Source organism: Sceloporus occidentalis, unplaced genomic scaffold (genome assembly GCF_023333645.1).
Source record: "Sceloporus occidentalis isolate IW3139 unplaced genomic scaffold, rSceOcc1.0.p SCAF_2, whole genome shotgun sequence".
NCBI lineage: Eukaryota > Metazoa > Chordata > Lepidosauria > Squamata > Phrynosomatidae > Sceloporus > Sceloporus occidentalis.
In genome coordinates, this window is record NW_028316982.1 from 157,548,432 (window position 1) to 157,562,554 (window position 14,123).

Genomic DNA, 14,123 nt, shown 5'->3' on the forward strand with positions numbered 1-14,123 from the left:
TACTTTAATGTATATCTCCTTAAGGCAAAAAGACCTTTTTACTCAGGCTGTTTTTAGCAAGTAGCTGGCTACTGAGGAAGGATATATTGACAAGGGTGAGATCTTACTTTATATACTTTTGGCTGTTTTTTCACTTTAATGTGATAACCCATTTAATTGTATTTTCATATTCTAACTTGCTGTGTTTTTAATTTATTTTTTAAATTTGTTATGTTATATGATGTTATCTTACGAATTCCCTTGATCTTCAGTTTTGTGAGAAAGATGGGATAAAAATTAAATATAGAGAGAGGTGTGCATCCTAGCTAATATTTAATTTATTATGGATTGTTTTTGTCCTTTGAAGAAATGTGTTTTAAAATATTTTAATGCAAGTTCCTTATGTATTATGATTACAATTTGAAAAAAGAACTTCTGAAATGTCTGCTTGCATTGTGAGCTTAAAGAGATATTTTATTTTGCACCCCAGTCAAACCATTTTTGTGTTATTTTCTAAAATAACAGTGATGAATGATGGAATATACTGTGTCAGTCTTTTAAAAGTTGCATTGTGCGTCATGGCAGAGCTAGGTGGTTTTTGATTGCAGAAACAATATTGCAGAAGTACTCAAAGGCTCACGTTTTAAGCACAGCCTTTCATTTTATTATTATTATTATTATTATTAACCTTTATTTATAAAGCGCTGTAAATTTACACAGCGCTGTACATACAATCTTTTTAATTTTGTGATGTTACAGTCAGCTCTTCACTTCCACAGATTCTGCATCCATGGATTCAACCATCCACAGCTTGAAAATATTTTTTTTTTCTGCGCTGTGTGGAACTTGAATAAAAATATATTTTAAAAAAGAAAAGAAAAAATATATTTTTAAATCCAAAAAGCAAACCTTGATTTTACCATTTTATATAAGGGACACCATTTTACTACATTTTTATATATAATAGGATTTGACTGTCAATAGATTTTAGAATTCACAGGGGGGGTATCCTCAAACCAAACCCCAGCAGATACAAAGAGGCCGCTATACTAATTCAGAAATCAGATTGCTTAATAGCGGCTGTCATAGCCTGAACCAGTAGCATCACTAGGAGGTGTGGAGGCTGCAGACCATAGATAGTGAGACCACAGAAGGGGGTTGACACCTAGTGAGTGCACTCCACTTCCCTGCCATGCACCACAGTGCACGGCAGGGAGGGAGAGGGCCCGGTGCCCCTGTCCCTGCCTTGCATGGCTTTACTTCAGAGTAAAACCATATGAGCCAGGGAGGGGGAGGGCCCGGCGCCCCCATCCGGCTTTATTTCAGAGTAAAGCCATGCGGGGCGGGGAGGGAGAGGGCCTGACACCCCCCTGGTCCCTGCCCTGCCTACTCATGAGTAAAGCCACATGGGACAGGGAGTTGGGAGTGGGCCGTTTTGACTCTGACCCTAAGCCCTGCCCCAAAGCCCCATCCCACCACAAAGGATGGCATCCTGGTGTGAACTGCCACTGGCCTGAACTTTAAATGAGCTATCCAAGTTGTTGAACCTATTTCAGGCAATGGGCTTAGCCCAAGAACTAACTCCTTTAAAGAGCCATTTTAGCTGGCCCACTGACTTGGAAGTCACCAGTTGCCACTGTGATAGGCAGTATTCTCCTATCAAGAGTACTGAAGGATAATAAGGTACCTTTTGACCCCCAAAACTATGAGTACCCAAAAATTGTTGGGTATTCAAATAATACACTATAGTTCCATCTGTCATTCATTTCTTCTGCGATGTAGTTGGGCCCACCATTTCAGCAGCCATTCATTCAGAGTGATTGGAACAATGAATTAATTTTCAGTTTTCATTCATCACACTGTTCTGTCAAAGTTTTTTTAATGATTCAGTTTTACAGATTACTGAGATTTGGATCAGATAGACTTGTGACTTTATCACATCACCCCTGTTTTTGCTGCATTTGCATTAAAGAAGGAGAGTACATACCGATTTGCGAGCACTCTCTATTGCATGTTCTTCCATTAGCACAACCAGGTTGTTGCTGGCCCCTCTTTCTCTCTTCTACCTTTGTCCTTAACTCCACCTCCCTACTCTATGCACTACACAGCTGGTGTGTGTGTGTGTGTGTGTGTGTATTTTATTAACACAATTCTGGTGTTACGCTAACTCCGTGGTTTTAAACTCCATGGTTTAAAAAAAATAGTGTTCTTCAATAATGGTGTCCTGCAATAATGATGGGGAAGGGGGGGAGGAGGAGACACTGACATCACATGACCGCACAATCCCAGAACTGCCACAGGATAATTTACCATATCTGCAGACTAGTGTGACTGGGGGCTTATTGATGAGTTTTCCATGTCACTGGCAAAGTATGGGCTAACCACAGTTGGAGACCAGTGCAGCAATGAGAGGGAGATGGTGTCATGAGATAGGTATCACCAAAGGCACTATTATCCAACTGTTCTGGCAGTTTAAAAGCCATATGTGGTAAATTCTTCGTGCTAGCTTCCCCTTAATGAATAAGCTGCATCAATAGAAGTACAGTATCTAGAGATCAAGGGGAGTAATAGTGCCACTCTATTCTGCCTTGGTCAGGCCTCAACTAGAATACTGTGTCCAGTTCTGGGCAATATTCAAAAAGGGTGTTGTGAAGTTGGAGCATGTCCAGAGGAATGCAACAAAAATGGTGAAGGGTCTGGAATCCATGCCCTATGAGGAAAGAGCTTTCTTAGAAGAGGTTCAGGAAGTGACAAGCTCAGGAAGGGCTGATTAGCATCTCAGAGGCTGATAAAGGAAAGGAAGGCACTGACCATTGAGATCTGTTTATTATTATTAATGCATTCATGGCAGCATGTTTCCAGAGTCTAGATTATGCATCGACTTCACAGGTCCTTCTGTGCACTTCATTGCTCCGTGGCAATAGCCAGTGTGCCCTGTTTCTCTCTCACTCATCAACATCCCAACCATAGGGTTTGCTGTGTTGTACAATGCCCCTTTCCAACAAAAAACAGTCATGTACCATCTCTGCTGTACATATGAAATTCCACGTAGTCCATGTTGTCTGTGCCTCACACCAGTGGTGGCAATACATGAAAGGAAGCCTGGTCTCTTTCATTCATTTTTCATTGTTGATACCATTTTTTAATTCTGTGATTGATTGTTTTAAAATAAAAGGAATATTTAATAAAAGTAAAATTATATGAAATTCATTTATCTCAGAGATGTAATTTAAATACAAGAGAGGGAGATTGGAATCAAAATATATGAAAAATTCTTTTGATCTGGTGATGGCTTTATGAAGGCTTGTAGTACTGTATAAAACACAAAGTTCACTATCCTGAAAATTTTCCATTCTAAAAAGAGGAGGAAGCAACACAGGAATTCATTGTACGTTTTTCTTTCCCGTGGAGCATCTCCAAGGTCAGCTTTGAAGATTTACTCTTCTGAATATGTCTTCAAATTTTGGCACTCTTTTTTTCCAGGAAAAATTGATAGATAAATTTTTCAGCACCTCAGTTTCTTTGGCAGTAATAGTGATTATCTGTCCCGGTAACATTCTCAGTAGGAAGCCTGGGACAAAATGACCTGACAATTCAAATACTGGCATTTCAAGGGAAAAGGCACCAGCTTGTAAAAGAAGTTCAAGTTCTTTTCCCTTGGCACAAATGAATTCTGCCAGAGTAATGACCCTCTTTAAGAAATATGTGGGCTGACTTTGACAAAGGAAAGCTGAAGTCTAGGGTATGGTGGCACTCAGTACAGACAAGAGACAAAAGCATCAGCACTGTCAGGCTGCATAAACAAACCACTACAGGGGACTAACATTAAATCATAATTGCATGTTTTATCATGTCAGTACTGTCACAAAACAGCTAACTCTGACTGTGACTACAGTAATTAATTTTCTACTGCCATGTGAAATGTATGGCGTTACCCTTAACCATCAGGCAGAAGCTACAATCTGCTTGCCACTGTACTGGATCAGGGTTTTATTTTTAGTTTTTTGTTATATATATTTTTTAATTCATGAATTGAAAGGTCCTGTAATTAACCAGTCTTCTCGAGATCGGGCAATTTGAGTTTAAGGACCCCAACAAAATTAGATTCTAAGCTATGTTTTGTTGTTAGTAATTTTTGCAATTTTAATTTCTCTGATGCTTTATAATCATCATTCTTTTTCACCCCTACGAAAGCCATATAACATAGTTCAACATTGCTTTCTTTTATTTGATAATGCAGATCTTCTCTGCATAGTTCCAAGCTTCTCACATTTTTTCTAACACCATAACAGAAAATAGAGGGATTTTTGGATTTATACCTGAAATGCACTGATACTTAATAAAGAAATTGATAGTATTGTCAACTCACTATACAACTTAATGCATCACTGATAAATACATCCCTGTTTGCATAGTTATCTTTGTTCTAGAACTACAAGGGAGGAAGATGGAATGAGCTGGGCAAAAAAAAACATGAAAGCAGAAAATTAGGCTGTTCTCCTTTCTCCCTCCCAAACCCAGAAAAAATTATCAATAAAGACATCTTGATCAAGTCACTTCTTTATAAATGCTATGGATTATCTTTCCCTTTTCAGTTCTATGTGGATCTCCTCTCATTTCAAAGGGGAAGGTTTTCTTCATTGACAAAACTTTTTGTGTGGTGTTTGGGCTTTTTTATGGTGCTAATTCAGGCACTTTGACTTTGTAGTGATGGTATTATTTAAGGCATTTGTTTAGGGAAGTTCTATAAATAAGGCTCAGTCTTAGTTGTCACTTTCTTCCCCTGTCTTGCATTCTGTCTGTCTTATCCCATCCGACAGTAGAACTGAGACTAGTCTAATCCCTAGAAGTTTGGAACTAATGAACTAACTGCTGAGCTGCTGCCATGGAGCTTGGTCCCAAGCTATACTGTACTTCACACTCGATTTATTCTCCAGATGGTGAGTCTCTGCAGCCCTGCTGTGAGGGACCACCCCTTCCACTGGAGTGTAAAAGTGGACGGATGTTGTTTTCTTTGCAGATTTGATAATTCAGACCTAGTAACTTGTGAAGATGATTTCTTATTAGCTTTAATGGATGCCAGTTGAATCAACTGCATTCTCTCCTTTAATTTCAGTGACTGTTCGTTGCAGTGATGCTCGATTTATCTGCAGTGCCTATGTGGGCAAACTCACTACCTTCCTCCCATGAAGTAATAAATATCACAGGGCTCCTAAGCTTCCCATCAATTCAGAGTTAAGTGTTAAAAGGATTATTGCATACAATAATTATATAATTATTGGCCTAGATTTGCATAATTAAGCATCCCATAGACCAGGTTGCAAGTAAGCATCGGACTTATCAATGTATAATGATACTCTGTTAGAGATTTCATCTCTCATTTTCATCTGTCTCTAGACCTGTTCATGCCCAGACAGTACAGAATCTAGATGCTAATTTTCACAGGCTCATCCCAGTTAATTTAAATTGCAAGATTTGAGTACTGTATGAACTACTTTGATTTATCTGATTAGATAAGTTCTGCATCTAACTCTAAAAGGTATTTTAACTGCAGTGGTTGTTCTGGGATGGCCATAGAATGAGAATCATGGAATATTTTCTGGATTTAGATTCTAGATATAGATATATTTTCTATATTGCAGTTCAGATCTGATTTTTTGTGTTCAGTAACCATACATTGACAGGCAAATTGAAGGCACATACCAAGTCATGCTAATAATGGAGCCATTGTGGTATAGTAGTTAGAGCATTGAGCTGTGATTCTGGAGACCAGCATTTGAAGCACCACTTGAAAACCCACTGAATGACCTTGGGCAAGTCACACTCTCTCACTCTCAGAGGAAGGTAAAATCAACCCCCCTCCTGAATATCTTGCGTGAGATAGGTTCTCCATAAATTGGAAATTTTGTTGGAATTTGAAAAAACGACTGGAAGGCACAGAACAACAGCAGTCGTGTTAATAGTGTTTTATTGCAGTAATAGTTGTTGGCATTTGAGGAATAGGGGAGATATTATTTTATTTGCACAGGGAAATTCATTCAAATATAGAAAACAATTAAATGAGTTCTTGTATTAAGGCCAAATCCAATTTCAGTACTGTGGTTCCTAAGGAAGCCTTCCCACTTATTGTCCACTGAATGTGTTGAATTACAACTTCTGCCTTCCCTATCTATGTATGAGGATTGTGGTTCAACAGATTTGAAGGTCAGCAGGTTGGAAAAGGTTGTCCAAGGACACATGATGCCACTGTCTTGCTGGTGCTAAGGAGGGATTTGTCTGGTCAATGTCTCAATGGGAGATTGCCTGGGAACCTTGTATTCCAGCATGGAAGAAACATGAAATATAAATGTAATAAGCAAAAACTGAAATTATTTGGGAATAAGTAAGACTCCTAATTGACATCAAACCAGCTGAGTGTTAAAAATTAGAGTAGAATATGTGGTCTTTATACATTTATTTCCTGTATTTTTAAACCACTTACTACATGAAATTCTCTGTATAATCTGTGGTGTACACTGTTAAAATATAAAATTCTTTTAAAAAATTGCTACACATTTCTGCCATTGATATTTAAATGATGTTTAAAACCATGTCTATTATTAAACAATTTAATGTCCTAATCTCATCTTTGTGTGCAGAACTCAGGGTACTTTTCATCCTAAAGCCAGTTCTCTGGGTTAACAGAAAACATGAAGAGCAATATGAATTCTGCTAAGTCTTTAACAAGAGCTAATACCTGCCATCCTTATCCTAAATACATTTGTTGGGAAATATGCCACATTGATATTATACGCATTGCCACAAACACATCCTCCCAGTCCCCCAGTAAATGTACTTGGGTTGATCCCAGGGTTTGGGGAAACTACTTCTTGAACTACAAGTCCCAAAATCCTTTAACCAGCCTATCCAGTGACTACATCTGCTACCACACTGCAGAATTAAAGCAGTTAGAAACCACTTTTAGCAGTTATGGCTCAATCCTATGCAATCCTAGTATTTAGTTTGTTATGGCACCAGAGCATTCTGAAGACTAAATACATTTTTTAAAACCTACAAAATTCCATAGCATTGAACCATGGCAGTTAAAGTGGTGCCAAATCACCATTCCTGCAGTAGAGATTCAGCCTATGCAGACTGGGAGATGCTAGGAAATTCAGCGTAAAAGGGAAATGTTTCCATGTTTTCTTCACAACCTTACTTTTATAAAGTTCAGCCTAATGCAAATTTTTCCAGTCTGCAAACAGATTTCTCTCAGAACTTCATTATAGACTTCTCCAGTTGCATTGTCAGGCTCTACCCTGGATGCTCAAAAGATGTTCTGCCCAGCATTGCACGGAATGGCAGTGAGCTAAGCAGAAGCGGTACAACATCTGCAACACAACTACTAAAAAATTATAGATTGGCGTTGTAGTGTGTTCTCTATTTTTTCCTAACATAGAAGATGAAGTTTAGCTATGTCGTGTAGGATATACTTCTTTAAAAAGAAAAAAAGTTATCTTTTTATAGATATGGTGTTTTATTAATTTTGAAAGGGGGAAGTTGCAGCCTTCAACTTACTCATATGCTAGAAGCAGTTGATTTCACTGAAGGATGTTGTCTTCCAAAACCTGGTGTTCTAGTGATTTTTTTTTACTACAACTCCCATCTTTCCTGAGTGGCACACACATTGGCCATGCCAGCTGAGGGTGATCAGAGCTGTAGTCCAGCATATCTGGAAGGCATCAGAAAGCTGCTCATGGTGACAGAAGTTGCCTGGTAACAGATTAAGACTGTTTTACCCAAAGTACCCCCAGCAAGAAAGTAGTGAAATGGGGGATGCATGAAAGAGATGGATACATTTCCTTATTTATTCCTCCTTCCATTTTAGATGAGAGGGATTTTTAAAAGAGTGTTTATTGGTTTGTTAAAGAAATACCAGGGTCTCATCTTGAAGAAAGGTTATCTCATAGATTTTTGCTGATTTCTTGCATGCATGTCCTGCTGGGTGATCTGTAGAGATTGATCTGTGAGGAAAGACAAGAAAACAAGCTCCAAATCATGTATGCTGATCAAAGGCTGGCACTTTTGGAATCTTCTGACTTGAAGTCAAAATCTGAGCCCTTGTGATCTCATGGTTAAAATCTGATGATGTAATAAAGTTATTTATGCAATGTGTTGTTGCTAAAGCATCATACTCTTAAAATGGACAGAGGCAGAATGTAATGGTTCCGCAAAAATCTATTTACTGCCCAACAGATGGCAAGAGCGTATAATCTCTCACAGTAACACATTTTTCTATTGAAATGTGGAGCAGAGAATATCTGAGTTGCTGGTTGGTTATTTTCAGCTATGTAGCAGAGAAGGGACGTACTTGGTTTTGTGAAAATTACTCATAGCAACACACTGAGGTCAAATACTCACTGAGGAGCAAATCTATGTAGGGACTGTACCTCTTCCAACTGTTGGTGGGGTCTGGCACGATTAAATGCTCCTCCAAACAAAACAGTTTTCTCAACACAGAAGACTGGTGTGGCTATAACTGGTTAGTTGCATGGATTAAACACTTTACGTGGTGAGAAACTCCATACCATAATTAAATGAGGAACAGCATTTAAGAATATTTTTAATGAGGCTATATTTCAAAGGAAGGAGCAAGCAAAACCACCTTCGAGTATTTCTCACCTAAGAAAACCCAGTGAAATTCAGGGGCTCATCATAAGTCAACAGGTGACTTGAAGGCACATGTGTGCATGCACACACACACTCAAAGGGAAAGCTGTCCGCCCAAAGATCCTTCCTATCTCTTTCCTCCTTTTGTGGTCTCCAATGAATTAGGGACTCTGCTAAACAACCATGGGCAGCATTGCAAGGAGCTGCTGTGAGAGAAGGAAATCACCCACAATTAGGAAGAAGCACCCTCAGCAAACCTTTAGCTCTGCCTGTAAAAAAATCACTGTGCTACTGTGAGGTCCTTTTGGGGTTGTGGTGTTTAATTCACACATAAATTGTGTTGCTTTTTCAAGGTGGAATTGAGAAGGCTTAAAGCTGTAATGGTTGAGTTGTAATCTAGAGCAGCACTTGAGGAAGTTAGTTGTTGGATTCAAATGAGTGCCACCATAGCATAGTGGTTTGAGTGTTGGACTATGACTCTGGAGACCAGGGTTTGATTCCTAGTTCACCCATGGAAACCCAATGGATTATTTTGAGCAAGTCACATGCTCTCAGCCTCAGGGGAAGGCAATGACAAATCTCGTCTGAACAAATCTTTCCAAAAAAACCCAATGATAGGTTGTCTTAGGGTTGGCATAAGTTGGAAACTACTTGAAGGCACAACCACCAACAACGTGTACCATATAAAGGTATATCTGCATATAGAATTAGGAGTGTTGTTTGTGTTGTATAATAAACCTTCAACTTGGATTTCCTTTAAGCAGAAAAAATAGAACACCTTGATATGGTACAACCCTTGCCCCCACTTCTTGAAATCCCATTATAAGATCGTGGCTACTTGCTTGCACTACCTTGCAGAATCTATTCAGCATGGTCAGTGGTAGGGGGATTCTGGGAGTTGTAGTTCAAAATAATAACTTTCCTGAGCCTTGTTCTAGAGCTTGGCTATAGGTTGCTGCTATTCTTAAGCCAAATAGGAAGCCATGTTCAATGCAAGCAAATAGCATAATGAGATTTTAGGAACTGTCTGGGGAAGTTATGTCATTTTTTTCTTGTTTAAAGGAAATCCAAGTGAAGATTTAAAACACATGAAGCCTTCTCACAGCAATAAAAATGCTCCCAATTCTATATAGAAGTCCACTTCTATATGGCACGTATTAAAAACAGTCTTTGGAGATAGAAGGGTGGTGCAAATTCCAAGCCAATGCTTGTTTTGAGTGTCATTAACTTTCTCCCCTTTTCACACTCACTGCTGAGGGCCATTGCTTTCTTCTGTCTAAACCTCTCCTAATTATTGATCTCATAAATCAGTGCATCCTACAGCTGTCTTAACCTGGTCCTGGAGACTTTATCCTGATCAGTCCTGACAACTCTAAGCTACTGTTTCCTCACACAATTTAACACAGACCACATTTTTCAGCCTCTTCTGCCTTGACTCCCAAGGCCAGATTGATGTCCGTCTGGTTTAAATCTAATGTTTTGTGTTGCTGGTCAGTTTTGCTCTGGATATGAATGCTGATGATTTGCCCTCCCTTTTAGTTTGCCTATTTCCTTAATAAATATTTTTAGTCAAATGGCTGCTTATTGTTAATACTGTTAAGCACCACCCTCAACCCCTGGTTTTAAAACATTCATCAGTCAGATGCTTTCAAGTTTTATTACTCCTATAAAAGCTCTTCACAGATGAAATTGCTTTTGATAAGTGTTCATTTTGACAATAAGAATTTGCTAAGGGCTGTTGCCAAGTCGAAGGAATTCATGTTTTGAAACTGAAATTGGCAGGAAGCAGAGTCCAAATGCTTGCTTGCTTTTGGTTTCTGTCTCTGGCCCAATAAAAAGTCTTTTTGTTTGTCAAGTATTCAGTTTTTCAGGAGGCAAATATTGTTCCAATATGGTCACTTTTCTTCAATGTTTTCATATAATATGTGTCACCCTGGAAATATGTGTTTGGGGGTTTTCATTACACCAGGAGCAAGAAACGTATACATATTCTTAATATAATTTTGCATTGCTGAGGGATTTTTTTTTTTAATTTATGAGATTTCCTATTTCTTATTCAGGTTAATAATGGTAAAGAGAGAACTCCATGTATCAACTCCATGTATGGATATAATAGAAATGGTTAAATATCAAAATGTATAAATAAATACCAACAGTGATATTGCTCATATTTATAGGAAAGTACCCTGGAGGAAATATTTTCTTCATTGTGGAAAATCTTTTTCAACTTTCTGCCTTATTTATTGGAGATATTTCTATCAGTGGAGATTACCGCACTGCGTTCTGAGAACGTTCTCAGAACGTGATGAGAACGGAACACATTTAAGAATACCGCACGTATGTGTTCCAATCGGGTTCTGAGAACGTTCTAAATGTGTTCTACATGTGTTCCAGGAGGGGACGGATTGAATGTGTTCCCAGAGAGCTGTAACGTGATGAGAACGTTCCAACAGAGGTCTGTGCGGTATTCTTATCCGTTCTTAAATCCGTTCTCTCATTCCTCCGTTTCCTGATTGGCTGAAAGAATGACAGGCAGGGAAGCAGGCAGGCCAGCGACTGCAGTGAGGGAAGGTGTGTGTGTGTGTGTGTGTGTGAGAGAGAGAGAGAGAGAGAGGGGGGGGGAAGAAGGAGGGAGGGAAGGAAGGAAAAAGGGAGGAAAGGTGGGACAAGGAAGAGAAGAGGAAAGCAGGGAAAGAGAGAGAAAGAGAGAGGGAAAGAGGAGACCAGAGCAGAGAGCAAGAGGGAGAGGGTCTGGCTGCTTCTGCGGGGGCCTCTAGTGTCATGTCCAGTGGGGCTCCTGTGCTGTCACAATGCAGGAGGCAGGGATGCCCAGGACCTTCTCCTCCTTCCCTCCAGGAGGGAACCCACAAAAGCTCCTCTGTTTGGAGCACCACACAAAAGCAAGCAAACAACTCCCAGAATTCCATAGCAAAGAGCCAGACAAGAGTTAAAGCGGGGAGGGAAGCTCACAACCTGAAGGCACACATTACATGCACACACACAGGAGGAAATGGCATGACAGCAGAGGACTCTTCTTTTCTAACCGGTTTAAAGAGCTGCAATGGCTGCCAGGGCTCTGCCCTTGGTCCAGTCCCCTCCCTTTCCCTCCGCTTGAAGGGACCTCCGTGGAGCTCCCTTAAAGCCCAGGCTGCCAAGGAGGGGACTCTGCCCTTGGTCCATCAAGTTACATAGGTTTTATCCTATTTTCTTCAAACATATGCCAGCATATGAAGCCCCAGCGTTTTATAGGGGCTTGCCTTCCTTCCCTCCCAAGAGAATCCTCGGACTCCCTTCGGAGGGAAGACAAGCTGGGGAGGGGGGCTTGCCTTCCTTCCCTCCCAAGGGAATCTTCGGAGGGAAGACTTCTCAGTGAGGCTGAGAAGCACTCTCCCGGCCAGAGTCCCTAGGCTTACTGAAATCCTTCACCTCCCTTCCCCATAAAAATCAATCCAAAAACTGAGTTTAAAAGGAGCAGAGGCAGTCCCTTTGGGTCTGCATCTGGGAGAGATTTTAAACTCCGTTTTTGGATTGGTTCCTATGGGGAAAGAGGGGAGAGAGAGAGATGGCAGGACATCCCCATAGCCAGGCAACCTCTGCCTCCCGAAATGAAGACCCATAGGGCTCTCTGCTCCTTTTAAACTCCGTTTTTGGATTGATTCCTATGGGGAAAGGAGGGGAGGGATTTCAGTAAGCCGAGGGACTCAGGAGAGGTGAGCTCCATGGCCCAAGCCTCCCTTTTTCCTCTTTCCTGGGAGCAGCGCCTCTCCCGAGCCGTCCAACCACTGAGTGGTGACGTCATCAGTACACAGCCCACAAAACGTAATACAGCAAACCTTTCTGAGAACGGTTTCAAGAAAAAGGAAGCACTGTGCGGTAAAATGCGTTCCAATCACGTTCTGATCACATTCCAGTTTACTCAATGCGGTAATATCCGTTCCAGGAACGTTCTCATCACGTTACGTGCAGAACGTTCTGAGAACGCTATGCGGTAATCTCCAGTGTCTGTCTCATTTCTCGAAGTGTATATTTCCTAAGAGGGAGACCTCCAGATGTTATTGGAGTATATATCCTGTAATCTTGGACCATGCTGTCTAAGAATGAAGGAAAACAAAGTCCAACAATATCTGGAGGGCCAGAGATTCCCCACTCCTGTGTTACTCTGATACCTTCGAACTTTTCACAGATGAGAACCAGGGTATGTGTGGCCAGGCAACATCAGAGTCTAGTCAAGAGGACAAATGTCATTAAAGAGAAGAAAACACAAGCTAGGAGAGGCTGCTGCCACTTGCTTTTGCCTAAGCCTCCAGGAAATATGAGATTCCACTCTTTTTCTCCTCTCTCCACTGCTGAGTCAATTGAGTGCAAACTACTTTTGTACTTTGAACTCAATTCACAGCAACTTTATTAAGACATAGGGAGAAATTGAGAGGAGAGAAAAAACTGGGACATTTTAAATCAGGTTAAAAAATGGGATTAATCAAGATTGCCTTTGTCAGTTTAGGACAGTTGGGGGATGGACATGAGTTCTGGGTTGGGAACCAAGAGGATTCAGTAATGTTGTGCTTCTGCAACAGGGCTTTGGAGGCTTCACCTTCCCTAAAGTATCCTGACTTCCTAAAAGCTATCCTTGAAGTTCAGGGAACAGTGTAGAATTGTGCAGGATGGGACACAGTAACATAATCCAGGATGGGAGTGATTGGAGGAATTCTGGAAGGGGAAAGCCTGGTTGGTGGAAGCAGAAGTGCATGAAACAGTTTTTCTGGACCCATGAAAATTATTCCCATCAAAGTGATAATGATCTATACTCCATTATCACTTTGAAAATGAAGATTGAAGAAATTATGCCTGTTGAAATACTGATGTGGTAACTGAGCTTAATGGCTTATGTTTATAGAGTTGCCATAGTCAGACAGCAACCAAACTTGCATTTTAAAAACATGCTCAGAACAGACAGTAGAGTTGGATTTTTGTTTATCTTCCCCACCATTACAAATACAACTTTAGGCAGATGCAAGAGTGAAAAGTGTGAAAGCGCTGGAAGAATTTGAATTTGGCCGGACTGAGAAGTGTGTCAGGATCAACTCAGTAACAAGTGGTCTTGCTGAAGAAGATCTGAAGGTCATTTTGGACTCCAGCATTCTTCCTACAAGCCTAATGCTACCAAAAGTTGAAAGTGTAGAAGAAATAAGATGGGTGAGTATGTAAGGATTTCCCATTATCTGAGTTTTAGATGAAAGCCTTTGTCTAGATTCCAAAGAGGAGCTAGTTTCTAAAGAAGGATAGAGAAGTCATGTTGGCAGTATTTCCAGAGTTACAGTACAAATTAAATACAGAGTATTTCCAGTCACAGTGCCAACTAAATTCAACCTTGTCTTCATCTGCGTGACTGTCTATAGATACATGATGAGTCCCAAAACCTTACTTAAGCAAATATGGAATTTAGTTTTGACTCTAAACATGACTCATTGAATACAAGAAGCATACAAAAAATTCAC

General features: G+C 40.2%; 1 protein-coding gene across 1 annotated transcript in view; it reads left to right on the top strand.

Moving 5' to 3' along the window:
• Positions 1-14,123, top strand: part of LOC149319179 (citramalyl-CoA lyase, mitochondrial-like) — a 131,267-nt gene that overhangs the window by 82,375 nt on the left and 34,769 nt on the right. Inside the window, exon 4 of the mRNA XM_089508400.1 lies at positions 13,633-13,821. Coding sequence (XP_089364526.1) covers positions 13,633-13,821 — 189 coding nt within the window. The remainder of the gene's footprint in view (positions 1-13,632; positions 13,822-14,123) is intronic.